The sequence below is a fragment of the Haplochromis burtoni genome, unplaced genomic scaffold (genome assembly GCF_018398535.1).
Source record: "Haplochromis burtoni strain Fernald_Lab_line unplaced genomic scaffold, NCSU_Asbu1 Contig_420, whole genome shotgun sequence".
Lineage (NCBI taxonomy): Eukaryota > Metazoa > Chordata > Actinopteri > Cichliformes > Cichlidae > Haplochromis > Haplochromis burtoni.
This window is the reverse complement of record NW_024582781.1, coordinates 325,999-342,098: the sequence shown is the minus strand read 5'-3', so window position 1 is coordinate 342,098 and position 16,100 is coordinate 325,999. Positions and strand designations below refer to the sequence as shown.

Below are 16,100 nucleotides of genomic sequence, written 5' to 3'. Positions count from 1 at the left end.
TATATATATATATAGATAGATAGATAGATAGATAGATAGATAGATAGATAGATAGATAGATAGATATCTTTCCATATATGTTTATATGGAAAACATATATTCATAGCTGGTGCTTGGCTTGGGTTCTTTCCCACAAATGTCTAGTGGTGCCTGTTACTTCTTATTTGGGTCTGCTGCAACAACACACCAGGGAACAGCAGGCTTTACCCTTTTTTTACTGAATAGGCACTCTTTTTTAATTGCATAAAGTAAATTATAGCTCACTTTATTTTTTAACCTCACTGGCATAAAGGAATATCATCACCAATGTTTTTTAGTGTTTACTTCACTTGTGGTCCTGTTGATTTTGCTTGTGTGAACCAGCCATAAACTGTAACACAGCTAAAAATTGAACAAAATTAAACTGAAGACTGAACTTCAGCTGTAAGTTCCACACATTTCAGCAACTGCAAAACAACCCCCCAAATCCAGGCTTCAAAATATCCATTGAGACAGCTTTATAAAGCTTTTCCCTTAGAATTTGAAATGACTGCAACGACCTCTGGATCAATGCTTTTACTTGTTGGAGAAGCTCATGTATGTTTAGAAAAACACGTCCAAAGCAACTGATTGGCTTAGTCTTGACCAGTGATTTGTTTTCTGTTGTTGAGCCTTGTGAGTCATGTTTGAGAGCGGCCACTTGTATGTTATGCCAGCGAACCCATAAGGCAGCTTTCACGGCCAGAAACACTCAGTACGGAGCATTAGAGCAAGCGTGCATGTGGCTGAATGGTAGGTGTAAATACAGTGCACATGTCTTTGTGCACAGATTCACTCATGTGTGTACCATTTGCCGTCAAAGAAATCTTGTAATATAAATTGAAGTACCCAAACAGTGAGTCATGTGTGACTGGCTTGTTTTCTTGGCAGGCCCCTAAACCGACTCGCTATAAACCAGGCACAAGTACAGCACTTTGTAAGTTTTAAATGAGCTATTCTGTTTCATTTAAAACCTAGAGGACATGAAACACATGCAGAGTTAGGGGAGGGCACAGAGACTCACCTTATACTTGCTGAGATGGAAGCTTATAGATCTTGGAAGCACTGGTCCCAGCTGTTGTAGCACAACCCTGACCACCACTGACCTCGTTGCAATTGAGATAACTAGTAAGCTGCTGACATACTCAGCTCAGGCAGTCCAGAGAGCTGTCACAACCCAAGAAGGGAAGAAGAAAGAAAAGAAAGCAGAATAACAGTGAATAAAAATGACAGGTAGGACAGTATAGGGAAAGCGGGCTGAGAAAAGAAGAGAACAAAAGCGAAGAGGGAGACAGAAACGAACAGCGAGCAGCACAAAAACAAGACATTTAAAGGAGTTTAAGGAGTACGTTCTGTTTAGGTAGATGACCTCTCTTTTCCAATGTGTTACATTTGATATCGAACTAGCTGACCTGATCGATCTGAACTGCTGCTGTAGCTTCACCAACTCCAGCAAAAGCACTTGGAGCAATTTCTGAGATAGTCAGGCGCAGGAGAGGCGCAGAGCAGCTCTTAGTTTTGGCAAAGTGATGTTTTCAGCACACCGTAACCACGGTGATTTGAGAAAACTGTATCAACCACTATTACTTGTAACAGGACAAGATAAACATTTTGCACAATAATGTCTCAAATCAGGAAATATTTTCAGCATACGCTGTTTAAAATATTACAGAAATCCTAGTTATTTCTTGGATAATGTGACAGTATATGTTTACTCTCACAACAGCTCGTGGATTACTCATTTATGGTTTGGTGACTCTTCTTTTATCAGCTGCTTGTTGTCTTTGTGGTATTTCAGACAAGTGTTGCTAACAGAGTAAGTGTAGTGTGCAACATCAACACTCATAACATTGTTAAGCATGTTTTTCCTGTGTCATCTTTACTTTTTTCACTTTCATTAAGAGAATGGAAAATTCAAATTTGCCAATACCATTATATACATTCAGATCATTTGGCACGTCTAAAAGCTAGTAAAACACTCTGAAAACGGTAAAAAGTAAACACATTGGATTGAGGTTCAACTACACCTCCACCATCTTGGTTATGTTCTCAGGAGGGTACTCCTTATTTTCAGATTTGTTCTGTGCTATTCATGTCTACGCAAAACTACACATTTTGCATCAAAGGTGTTTCTTTTTACCCAGGTGTGTCAAATATAACTTACTGTTTAGTCATTAAGCATCCAAAATGAAGACCAGAGAACTGTTTTTAGGACGAAAGCTTACCATTCTAAAGCTAAGCAAAGGGGGGAAATCCATCAGAGATATTTCAAAAACATTGGGGATAGTCAGCAGCACAAACAAACTGGCTTTGCTGTTTCAACACTTTTGGATGGCACTAAATAAGAAGCAAAGAGCAAATACTGTTTGAAAGGAAAAGACTGTCCTGCGTGGATGTTTTGGTTTTCCTTCACAGCTGCACTAGTTTAACCTTGTGTTCACATTTGGTTAGGCTTAGAAAAAGATAATGATTTGAGTTAAAATAGCACACAATCACAACATTACATGGGAACAATAACTGTGAAAGGATACCCACTACTCCCTTGCAATGTGTTCAAGTCTCCATATGCAATGTGTGTGTGGACAGGGTTGTAATGCAGGGTGATAAAGCTTGTTTTCAGATGGTCTTTCTTAAGAGTCAAACTGTGTTTAAGTTTTATCACAAAAATGATGATTCAAGGTATAGAACCTTCGAGCGGTTTGTTAAAAGACTTTTTGGTGTGAAAGAAGCGACTTAGCAACTTAAGCAATTAGGGACAATATTTCTTTATATAGAGGAGATGGTGCATTAGATATAGTTTTACAGTTCAACAAGAACTTAATTTAATCCTTGGTTCATGCCCAATTATCTCCAGCCAAACCCTAGTTGAAATCCAAATTGGAGTGGAGAGCTGACCTTTGTGAAAACATAAAAACCCACGTGATTCAGTTTAAGACTCCATCCAAGCTGAAATGATATCAGTTTGTTACTGGGGTACAGCTGAGACAATACCCTACACCCATGCTGTCTCTCCAGGGATGTGAAAAGTAAAACCTTTAGACTCCAGTCTTAACTGACTTTTTGAAAGGGTTGATTTTCACAGAAGGTATGCCATCGAATGGAGACAGGCAGAGGATAGCTGTTGAAGAGAGCGAGGTGGACAGCTATCTAAAGAGACTCTATGTGTCTTGACACATCATTAAAATCATATGAGCACTTCTTGTTAGAGGACATAAATGTCAACAGCAGATGTGAAGGAATCAGTGAAAAATGTAAAGAGTCCTTACATGTGTGATGATGAACTCACAGTTTCCCCACATGCTCTATGCTCAGGTGGTGTCTCCCTCTAATAGGCACTGCTGTAAAGGTGCAAGGTTACACAGTGTTAGTGTTTCCAGTTGCCATGGTTTCACCATCACAGGTCTGACTGTCCCCTTTGTCAGCATCTGTCACATGTGAAATGGTCCCAGATGGCAAGCACTGATTTCATTAGCTGAGACTCTTAAGAGGATCCACTGATTTTTTTTTTTCCTACAGGGATTATCTCTTGCGACAGGCTGGCCGACCACATTTCGACAGATTTCACCAGGCCCTGTCCCTTATTAACTCTATCACTCTGTCAGATGCCCAGAGAGGCTCCCCCACCTAATATAACTGCTATCATTATTCCCTCTTCCTCCTTCATGTATAGCAGCCTGTGCCAAAGGGAACTTATGGTGGGGACTTAAAGCTACATAGCACTTGGTTAAAGTTGCATGAGACATTGTGCTATAGCACCGCTACTGTTCATCATGTTATTGTATTTAAGAAAATGGATAACAGCAGTCCTCACTTCTAATTCCTCTTGCAAAACTCGGCAGCTCGTGTGCTGACGAAGACCAGAGGGCGGGCCCACATTACACCGGTTTTAGAATCGCTGCACTGGCTCCCCGTGTGTTTCAGGATCGATTTTAAAGTTCTTTTATTGGTTTTTAAACCCTTGTGTGGTGTTCGTATTTTTGTTACTCAGCCAGTGTTCATGGGTCTGGTGGACCCGCTAGAGTTTTGGCTTTCCAAATTAACACTATCAAACAATTTTATGTTAAATTACTCAACAGATGTTTACTTCATCCCAATTACAAGACATATGAACAGCAAACATGGTTAATTTTTTCCCTTTACCTTTGTTAGATCACATTTATGAATTAATGTGCTTCTCGTTTTTCTTTTATATAAAATGTTATAAATAAATCAGTTATAATCAAGTGGAGTGAGTGGAAAGACACAACACATTTACACGTGAAAAAATAATTAATTGTTTAATTTTTCTTTTGAAAAAAACTGAACACGGGTCTCACAGACCCGAACACCATACAAGGGTTAAATGTCTTAATGGTCTTGGGCCTTCTTATCTCTCAGATCTGCTTTTACCATACGAACCCTCGCGGACCCTGAGGTCCTCTGGTACTGGCCTTTTGATTGTCCCTAAAGTCAGGACACATACTCACGGAGAGGCAGCTTTTCAGTGGTATGGTCCTCGTCTGTGGAACAGCCTGCCGGAGGAGCTCAGGGCCGCAGAGAACGTACATGTTTTTAAGAACAGGCTCAAGACCCACCTTTTTAATTTAGCTTTTACTTAGCGTTTATTTATTTTATGCTTATTTATTCTATCCTGTTATTCTATTATTAATTTAGGATTTACCTAATATTTTTGATTTTATTCTTATTCATTTTTTAATCTTCTTATTCTATTTATATTTATATTATAGATCGCTGGCTCATTAGGTTATCTTACCCTTGTATATCGAGGTTGCCGTCATCTCCGTGCTTTGGACAGTCTCGGTCGTTGTGTCCTTGGGCAAGATACTTCACCCGTTGCCTACTGGTGGTGGTCAGAGGGCCCGGTGGCGCCAGTGTCCGGCAGCCTCGCCTCTGTCAGTGCGCCCCAGGGTGGCTGTGGCTACAATGTAGCTTGCCATCACCAGTGTTGTGAATGGGTGGATGACTGGATATGTAAAGCGCTTTGGGGTCCTTAGGGACTAGTAAAGCGCTATATAAATACAGGCCATTTACCATTTATATTTATATTGTATCCTGTTCTTATTTATTTTATCATTTTACCCTGTATACATCGTATTGCGTCATATCTCCAGTGTTTCCTCGGAGGGCGCTCTCTGCACCGGGGCTGTTATTGACCGTGGCTGCTGGGTCTCTGGGGTCCTCTCAGCCTGGTTGGGGGGCTCCTTTGCCTCCCTCCGGCTGTGTGCCCAGCCCGGAGGCTGCGGTCTGTGACCGGCTCCCGGTGCAGACGGCTCTCTGTTATAATGTTTCCTCACTTGGCTCATGCGAGCCCAGCCCAATTTTTACTCTTTAAGTGTGCGCGTGTGTGTATGTGTGTGTGGGTGGGGGTGGGGGATATATGTGTATTGAGAGTGTGGGGAGTGAGTTGGAGGGTGGGGTGGGCTGCTTTTAACTATGTAAAGCACTTTGTGCTACATTTTTTCTGTATGAAAAGTGCTTTATAAATAAAGATTGATTGATTGATTGATAATTCCTGAGGTCAAAATTTTAGAGTTCATTCAATTTCCTATAGCTAACAAATGTGTTCCTTTTCCTATAAATCTTGATAGCACCCAAAGAAAACAAATATATGATCACAATTTATATTGCACTTTTATGAGACTTTACCAGTTTTGTACAGTGAAGAAAAAACATTAAATAATTTCATATTTATTATGTATATGTCTGGAGTTCAGACCATAGGATGTTATCAGAAACAACATGCAATCGACACATTACTGACAGAATAAACTTAAAATGCACTTTTGTTGAGTTGGTGGGAAGCTCATACAAACAAGAGTCCATGCAAAATCAAAACAGAGAGATTAAAAGGATCCAACAAACTTAGCAATAAGCCAGGGACCTATTCAGGTTCAACAAACCAAGGAATAATGCTGACAGACTAATGATGAAAAGTAAAGCAGACCCCAAAACAATAATCCATAACATCATGAACGACCTCCAATGAGGAAGGGTGGAAAAATCACATTCCACTGTTTAAAGGAATGTCATTTTTCCACAGTGTCTTTTGTCATGTCTCCTTCTCCTCACCCCCAACTGGTCATGGCTGATGGCGGCCCTCAGCGAGCCTAGTTCTACTGGAGGTTTCTTTCTGTTAAAAGAGAGTTACTGTGCCCAAGTGCTTGGTTTTCTCTCTATTATTATAGGGTACAATAAAAAGTGTAACATTGTTGTGATTTGGCATTATATACATAAAGCTGAACTGAACATAACTGGCTGCTCCAGTCTGCAGGGCAAGATACAAATCCCAAGTTGCTCTCTAATGCGTCTATCTAAAGTATGAATGTTCGACAGAAAGCATTTCATAGAGAAAGCAAAAAAAGTGTTTGCATGAATGAGTGTGAATGGATGAATGAGACAAGTTGTATAAAGTGCTTTGACTGGTCAGATAGAGTAGAAGAGTACTATATAAGAACCAGTCCATTCACCGTTTTGGAACAGACTAAATCATTTTTATTGATGATGTAATTTATGACTGTCTTAGCAGAATGAATACAGAAGCCTAATGCAATCATTTTGTCTTCTGTCTTCTGCTACATTAAAGAGAAGTACATTCAAAATATTTGAGAACAACTTGATCATACAGCAAAGAATGAAAACACACTCAACAAATAACTTTTTCAGGGGGGAAAAACAGAAGGTTTTGGACAGGCCAAGTCAAAGACCATATCAGCTTGGCTGTAATCAATATTCTGTTTAAAAGAGTTAATTAACTCTGAGGTCAACAACTGACTTTTCAATTCCAAAAAGGTGATCAGGGTTAGTTCAAGCAGATACATGAGTAAGGAAAGAAAGCCATCTCCATCAGAGTCCAATACTAGGATTCACCATGGCAACAGGTAAGTAAAGAGCAAACACTCCGTTTGAATCCAGTGGATCTAGGAATATGAACATGTGACAGACCTTGATATTTATCTTAAATAGGAGGGCAGGAAGGAGAACCCACTTTTACTGAGTTACTGCTATTGGTAGTTACTGAACTAAAAAATGCAGAATGGCTTTCCAAGTATTTAATGAATGTAATGTTTTATCACTAAAGTCAAATGTTAAAAGAAAGGCCTCAGCTTTTATAGATTTGAAAAATTTCAGCATAATTTTGGGAGGATGAGCTATTTTAAATAAAGAATCTCTGTTATCCTTTTCCATGTTGGATCCATCCTGATATGCAAGTGGACTTGAATCAAATACAGTTCGCTGCACCATTACACAGTCTATGATAATTTTGGGTGGTTGGTCCAGTGGTCGACCCACTGAGACTGATTTAGATGATTTTCAGTGGAAAGTATGCAGAGAGTCAGACTCTAAATTTCAGACTCCGTACTTTTGGTAATGTTGACAGCATAATGACTGAATCTCAATTTGTGAGCAGGTTTCAACATAAAATGCTCAGATCACAGACTGTCTGCAGGCTACATTTAGACTGACTTCAAAATACATTTCGTTATATTTTTAATGTTCAATATGTGTAACATGTTTTTTTGATAAATCATAAAAAATGACAGTCTTGCAATTATGATTAGTGTTATGATATTAGTCATAATACTATGTACAACAAATGGCTTTTAACCAGCTGAGAAATCTTGATTTAAAAACATATCAAATGTGTTCATGAAAAAAATCTGCACTGAATTAAAAGGCTTGAGTGTTCAGTGAGTAATTAACTGCTAATATCTACAGTGAGATTAAGTATTATTGAAATTACTATGAGTCACCAGTGCTACTTCTCAGTCGCCTAAAGATGCACATGTGGTATAAATGTGAAAATCTTGGATGACTTCTTTCATAAGTTTTCATGTGTGCAAATCTTTCAGAAAACGTGACCTCTGACCTTGGTAGTAGGTAGTAGATGCACCTATTGTTTCAATTTGAAAATCCTATCTCGCCTCGTTCTTGAATTATCACATTCACAAAGTTGGGTGTGCACAATAGCTGCCCACCCATCCAACCTCTTACAGCTGAGGGGTAAAAAGGAAGATGGCATATAAGAAAAACAGCAAGTTAAACTTGGTGTATTTAGTGATCACCAACTCTCTGGCACCACCAGGAACTCCTGCCATGTCCATTAAACTGGACATGGCAGGAGTTCCTCATTAAAGCTTTTATGACTAATGTGTTAAATACAGTGTTGGTCAAGTTACTTGAAAAAAGTAATCAGTAACTAATTACTGATTACTTCCCCAAAAAAGTAATCCCGTTACTTTACCGATTACTTATTTTCAAAAGTAATTAATTACTTAGTTACTTAGTTACTTTTTAAAAACATGATTTACAACCTGAAGAGGTGATAAAGCGATAGATCTTTCAGTCCAATTCTACTTTTTCTGCATAATCCATCATACAAAATGTAATCAAATGGAAAAGTCTCTTTTTTAACTTGTTTTATCAGTTTTAATCTTTTAACTTTATGCATCAAGCAAAAATTTAATTATATGCAACATTCTCTGACTTGAATAAATTAGTTTAACATTTAAACCTATTTTCTGCACATTCCAGCACATAAAATAAAATATTTTTTGTGTTTACACTCACTCTTTCAAATAGATGCAAGTAAAACACAGCAGAAAATAAATAAAGTCAAAGACTCAGCGGTCCTTTTGCTCTATTTTCATCTGTAAAGCAGGAGTGGCGTAGGTGGAGGTTTACCCTGGTGAAGGTGTGCCGCAGCGGTAAGTGGAAGAATCCGCGAGTGTCTCTGTGAATTTCCCATTATGTCATAGTGCACTCGGAGCTTGCTTGGAAGTTTAGGGGTTTTTTCGCTGTAAAAAGAAGTTTTCTTCCCACGCACAACGGACACTAATGTTTTTGTCACTTTTTATGGAATCAAACTCAAAGTAAGGTCAGTACTTCCACGCTTTAAACGCTGCACACTCATACTCTCTCCCGCACTCGATTTATGATCCATTGTTGATCTGCACACAGCTGTTGTCACAAACTTCGCACTTGCTTACATCACTGTCATGAGACATTCTCGCAAAAAAAATCACGGTTTTAGTAACGTAGCGTTCCCACGGGAAAGTAACGGTAATCTAATTACCGTTTTTGCAATAGTAATCCCTTACTTTACTCGTTACCTGAAAAAAGTAAGCGGATTACAGTAACGCGTTACTCTCTGTATATCACACATGTTGACTGACGTAGTTAGGAAGAGAAAGCTCATCTGTCATTAGGATAAATGTTTCAATTCAATTCAATTCAATTTTATTTATATAGCGCCAAATCACAACAAAAGTCGCCTCAAGGCACCTCATAGATACAGAGAAAAACCCAACAATCATATGACCCCCTATGAGCAAGCACTTTGGCAACAGCGGGAAGGAAAAACTCCCTTTTAACAGGAAGAAACCTCCGGCTGAGCCAGGCTCAGGGAGGGGCTGTCACGGAGGCAGACCGTGCGGAAATGTGTGTGGTGGACCCAGGAGCGAACACAAGCGAGGATGCAGGAGTGGAGTTAAACAAAAGCGAGCCTTTATTCTGGCTGATGAAAGGAACAAAACAGAGTGAGGGCAGCATAAGAGTAATAGTTCAAGCAGAAACCTAAACTGGACATAAACTAAGGAAAAGCTATGGCTGGAGATACGGAACACAGGGGGTGGTAACACAGACGACGCGACACAGACTACATGAAACACAGAGACTAAATACACAAGAGGGATGATCAGGGGAAGTGGCTACACATGGGAACATAGCTGACACAGATAAACATAACAAGACATGGCAGGAGTAAACAACACTGACGGGAGACTGTCAAAGTAAAACAGGAAGTACACAGGTGCAAACAGGAGGAGAGAGAGAGCGCGGGCATAGTGGGCTGGGGAAACATGGAATGAAACAAGGAGGGGAGATGAGGGCTCACAGATACATAGAGGGGCACACAGGGGATAAAAGTCACAAGGGGAAGTCAAATAAGGAACAACACAACAGGACAACTTAGGAAACATGGCCTAAATAAGGAACGAAATACAAAAATACAAGAAACTAAGAATACTGGGCCCACATGGCCCAGGACCATGACAGGGGCGGCCATCTGCTGCGACCGGTTGGGGTGAGAGAAGGAAGACAGGATAAAGACATGCTGTGGAAGAGAGACAGAGGTTAATAACAGATATGATTCAATGCAGAGAGGTCTATTAATACATAGTGAGTGAGAAAGGTGACTGGAAAGGAAAAACTCAATGCATCATGGGAATCCCCCGGCAGCCTACGTCTATTGCAGCATAACTAAGGGAGGATTCAGGGTCACCTGGTCCAGCCCTAACTATATGCTTTAGCAAAAAGGAAAGTTTTAAGCCTAATCTTAAAAGTAGAGATAGTGTCTGTCTCCTGAATCCAAACTGGAAGCTGGTTCCACAGAAGAGGGGCCTGAAAACTGAAGGCTCTCCTCCCATTCTACTTTTAAATACTCTAGGAACAACAAGTAGGCCTGCAGAGCGAGAGCGAAGTGCTCTAATAGGGTGATATGGTACTACAAGGTCATTAAGATAAGATGGGGCCTGATTATTTAAGACCTTGTATGTGAGGAGCAGGATTTTGAATTCAATTCTGGATTTAACAGGAAGCCAATGAAGGGAAGCCAAAACAGGAGAAATATGCTCTCTCTTTCTAGTCCCTGTCAGGACTCTTGCTGCAGCATTTTGGATTAGCTGAAGGCTTTTCAGTGAGTTTTTTGGACATCCTGATAATAATGAATTCAGTAGTCCAGCCTGGAAGTAATAAAGCATGAACTAGTTTTTCAGCGTCACTCTGAGACAGGATATTTCTAATTTAGAGATGTTGCGCAAATGGAAGAAAGCAGTCTTACATATTTGTTTAATATGTGCGTTGAAGGACATGTCCTGGTCAAAAATGACTCCAAGGTTCCTCACAGCGTTACTGGAGGCCAAGGTAATGCCATCCAGAGTAAGAATCTGGTTAGATACCATATTTCTAAGATTTTCAGGGCCGAGTACAATAACCTCAGTTTTATCTGAATTAAGAAGCAGAAAGTTAGCGGCCATCCAGGTCTTTATGTCTTTAAGACATTCCTGCAGTTTAACTAATTGGTGTGTGTATCTGGCTTCATGGACAGATAGAGCTGGGTGTCATCTGCATAGCAGTGAAAATGTATGCTATGTCTTCTAATGATAGCTGCCTAAGGGAAGCATGTATAATGTAAACAGAATTGGTCCTAGCACTGAACCCTGTGGAACTCCATAATTAACCTCAGTGTGTGAAGAGGACTCTCCATTTACATGCACAAATTGGAGTCTATTAGATAGATATGATACAAACCACTGCAGTGCAGTACCTGTAATACCTACAGCATGTTCTAATCGCTCTAATAGGATATTATGGTCAACAGTATCGAACGCTGCACTAAGGTCTAGCAGGACAAGCACAGAGATGAGTCCACTGTCAGAGGCCATAAGAAGATAATTTGTAACCTTCACTAAAGTTTTTTCTGTGCTGTGCTGAGCTCTGAAACCTGACTGAAACTCTTCAAATAAACCATTCCTCTGCAGATGATCTGTTAGCTGTTTCCACACTAAGCACTGCTCATAACTGTAATAGCTGATAACTCTCAGTGGAAGCAGAACCAGTGGAAGCTAGAGGTTTAGCTACATTGTGAATGTACAAACAATTATCTGCAAGCTGCTGGCCTCTCAACTTGATAAGCTCCAGGCATTATGCATGGGACAGAGATACACCCTTGAGGAATCTTAAAAAATTACAATGACTCCATTGTCAAGCTGCATCAATTCTGCCTCCAGAGACAATAGCGAACGCCAGCCACAAGATGGAACAAGAACAGATGTGTGAGAAGCTGTATGACACGCAGCTGGTTGTTTACACATGTACACTATTTAAGATAAAAGGACAGAGAATGCTTTACTTTGGTATGTTTAAGTGCTCTCACCAGCTCACCATATGTATTCACAGTTTATTGAAGAGTAAACAAACCCATCAGATAGTCAAGACAAGTAAATGTTTAATGGCTCCTTCAGTGGCATTCACTCCTGCAACCAGCAGTAAGCAAATCACACCAGCACACATTTTTCACACAGTGGCCTTTAAAGCATACAGTTGCACAGTACATCTTCCAGTGAGTAAAATATCATTGTGTTGTAGACAACATACTGAGTATAAAAATCAGCAGTCAAACTTAAAGCACTGGGGAGCTGCACTTTCTGATTTGAGCTTTATTTGATGTGAGTGCTACTTCAGCAAGCCAGGGACAACAGCAGTGACAGAAAGAGGGAGATTATGCTTGCATCCCTGTATTCCCATGGTGTGTGTCTGTGTATGTGATACCGAAGGAAAATATGCAAATGGCCATGCATGTCTTTCAGGGATTTGCTAAATGAGATTTTTGAGGACAATGTTTTGTCCTTTGCTGCATGTACTGAAATTATGGTTGACACCTTCAGCACAGTGAAATGAGAATAAGCAAGACAGACACAGGTTTGCATGCATGTGTATATGTTTCACACGGTTTTTACGTGTGTAGAGCTGAGAGTGTTTATTGTCCTTCTGTGTCGACGCCCAACTAGGTACTGTCGAAAAACCGCTGTGGGAGATATATTTGATTTGCAAATGAAAAAAAACACACCCGCACATTTGCAAAGAGAAGGATACACACACTCAGACACAGGTGTGCTTGTTCTCCGTGGGGATGATTTGCAACTGAATAGGCATGTTGCAGTGGCTGACTTCTAAGTTTTGACAAAATTCTTCCTGGGGAAAAACAAGCACGAGTACACCAAGGACATGCTGCTTACCAGTGTACCTCTTATCAATAGCAGCCTGTGAAAGCACTTGCAGTTAGAGCGAGAGTGGCTCCATTAAAATTCAACCAAATGCTGTTTACACTAACTTTCCAGTCAATGCTTAATGTTTAAATTGTGTTCAAGGTTGGGTCTGGTTGCACTCAGATATCCGTGTAGTTGTGCATATGTGGAGACTAGATGTCAGTACCTCAGTCTAACTGGAGCTTAAATGTCACTTTGACTGTATTTGAGATATGTATGTAACCATGTGTTTTTCTGTCTGTGTGTGTATGTGTGATAGGGTGTAATGACATTGCCATGCCAGCTGGTTTTGATGACCTGTAGAGTCACTTCTCCATCTTGCTGTTGAAAAAGCAAGGTGTTTCCTCTGATAGTCCTCTGTCTCTCTCTGTCACTCTGACCAGGAAGTCCCAGCCATCCACACCTACCCAGCCAAAAGAGTGAGTAGCAGCCTCGCTCAAACTGACCTGTCAACAGATCATGCCATGGACTCACCCCAGGATGCTAGTATTAGTGAGTATTTTCTTGTTTTTCATTTGCAAAGCTTTAAAGTTGCTGTTTGTTTGTTTTTTCATAAAGCTTTGATGCAGTATGAGATTTGTTATAACTCATGATAGCTCTGGAATTGCATCATGCTTACACTACTCTGTCATCCAAAGAACCGAGTCTGCAGGATGGTTAATGCAATGTTTTGTCCTATTTGTTCTATTAGATAAACATTTGGCAGAAAGCAGCTTTTGAAAACTAGATTGCTCATTTCCAGATAAGGCTGCCTCCTTGGCAGCTTTTTTAATGGGGAGCTTGGGGCTCGCTAGATGTGGTGCGTTCTTTTTTGTGATAGCAGTAGTATGGCAGGTACTTGCACTTTGCCTTCCACTGATAGCAGTGAACACACACGTGGAGCTTGCAGTAAGATTTACAGTTGCTTGCAATAAGATTTAAGTGTTGCTGAAGTATTAAAGTATTAAAATGAAACTGAGCAATTTAAAAATTCAAACACTGGATTACAGTAGAGCGTGGAATCTGTGACACTTTTATTTCACAAAGGTGAAATGCTCTGCACACAAGAAGCAAGCTGTATTCAGATGAGATTAAAATCAGTGGGAGTGGTTGGTTATTTTACTAAGTGTTCCTGTTGGAAATGTAAACTTTATCAAATTACAGAATTTAATCATGGGCAATATATAGCAGGACAGCAAAAAAACCTGAAAAAAATCACCTTTCTTTCATACACAAAAAAGTCTTATACAACTTGAGATGCTATAAACTCCAATACTCCAAAGTAATTCTGCTGATTATTATGTGTTACCCATAACCCATATAGTAACCCATAGCAGAAAGCAGAAGCTGTGTATGCAAAGTGACATATAAAGATAAGCCTATAAAGTAAAGTAATCCAGTAAGATGTCTGAGGCTACATTACAGACAGGACTTGCTAATGGCTACAGTAACTAAAGATTTCAAGGCAATGTAAAGAATTATATGTTCAAAATGAGCCAGAAAATCAAGAGCAGTACATCCCTGCAGCAGACGCTACTGTTCTAGCTGTAAAATAGTGCTCTTACAAGTGCTCCATACTAAATAAAAATTACTGACCAGTGCAGTTAATATTGAAAGGCTCCCAGCTCTCTCAGCAAAAGATTTTTCATCCATGCTAGCTGCTCTGTCAAATTGAATTTAGGTGGAGCAGTGCTTTGATTTTACTGCTAATCAGTGATGGGAATAACGGCGTTACAAGTAACGGCGTTACTTTTTTCAGTAACAAGTAATCTAACTAATTACTGTTTCTATCATTACAACGCCTTTACCGTTACTAACGAGCTGTCGTCAGCTGTCTTCAGCTTACCGCATTTTATACCAGTTGCACGGAAGTAGCTGTCTACGTAAGTAATCTGGGCGCTACAGCTTTAAGCTACAGAGCCCCTCTGATGACATGGTTCGGGTACTCCAGCTTCCTCCCACTGTCCAAAGACATGCAACTTGTGGGGATAGTTTAATTGGATAATCCAAATTGTCACTAGGTGTGAATGTGCGAGTGAATGTGAGTGTGAATGGTTGTCTGTCCCTGTGTGTTGGCCCTGCGACAGACTTGCGACCTGTCCAGGGTGTACCCCGCCTCTCGCCCTATGACAGCTGGGATAGGCTCCAGTGCCTCCCTGAAAAGGATAAGCGGAAGCGAATGGATGGATGGATGGAAATACTATTTCGAGGGCACGAAATAGGTATAACGTGCGCACAAATTGGGTATAACGTGGCAAGGAATTACGTATGTGTGGCAACAAAATAGATAACGTGCGTACATCATATTGATACAATTCCTGGACAGCTGCGTAGAAATATAAGCATAAGAGTAGGCTAAACCTATACACCATGGACAAAGACAGTATGATTGAGTTTTATTTTAGGCTGGGGATGAGCTACAAATGCATTTTGAAAAGCCTGCAATGCAAGGAACCATTATTACAGAGAGACATTTAATCAGGACATTGAGAGCCCAGTTGCTTTACAGACGTAAGTAGGACCTGGACGCTGGGATAGATTTTATTGTTAACCAACTGCAAGGGCCTGAGAAGGATCACGGTTATTGGTCAAGTGTTTTGTGGGCACAAATTAGCATTTCGTGCGCACGTTATACCTATTTTGTGCCCTCAAAATAGTATTTCGTGGGCACAAATAAGTATTTCGTGGGCATGTTATACCCATTTCGTGCTGACGAAGTAGTATTTTGTGGCCACAATATATTTATTTTTTGGACGATGTCATCAGAGGGGCTCCGTATTAAGCAGCTGCACGCGCTCCCAAGGAGGCAATCACTTTCTGGCGGACTATCACTTTTTGGAACAACACCTGGAGCTAGGGGGCAAAACAATCGCATGAGTGCTGCTGTTTGACTGAGGAACAATAAAGTAGTCCTGGTAAGCCAATCACATGACCACTTCAAGATGACAAAGCAACAAGGTGATATATACCAGTTTTTAAATTGTGTTGATGGGCCACGTAAAACCAGAGTCATGATAAACAATATATCCAAGTGTTTTTTCCTCAATAGTTTCTTCACGTTTACTGTCTAAGGACAGCGCTAGCAAGCACTCTCTGCTTATGAAAATAAAAAAACAAAACAAAAACAGCCCGTTGGTGTTGGTGGAAAAATGCACCATGTCGACCAATCAAAAAAAAAAAAAAAGATATGACAACATGACATTTGGTTGTTTAGGAAGACGGGGAAGTTTTAGGAGTGACGGCGAAAGAGAGCGAGAGAGAGAGAGAGCAAGTTTTAAG

At 40.2% G+C, this 16,100-nt stretch overlaps 1 protein-coding gene across 1 annotated transcript in view; it reads left to right on the top strand.

Annotated features, from left to right (window-relative positions):
* Window positions 1-16,100, top strand: part of xirp2a (xin actin binding repeat containing 2a) — a 76,321-nt gene that overhangs the window by 15,394 nt on the left and 44,827 nt on the right. The window contains exon 2 of the mRNA XM_005944622.3: window positions 13,226-13,334. Coding sequence (XP_005944684.1) covers window positions 13,226-13,334 — 109 coding nt within the window. The remainder of the gene's footprint in view (window positions 1-13,225; window positions 13,335-16,100) is intronic.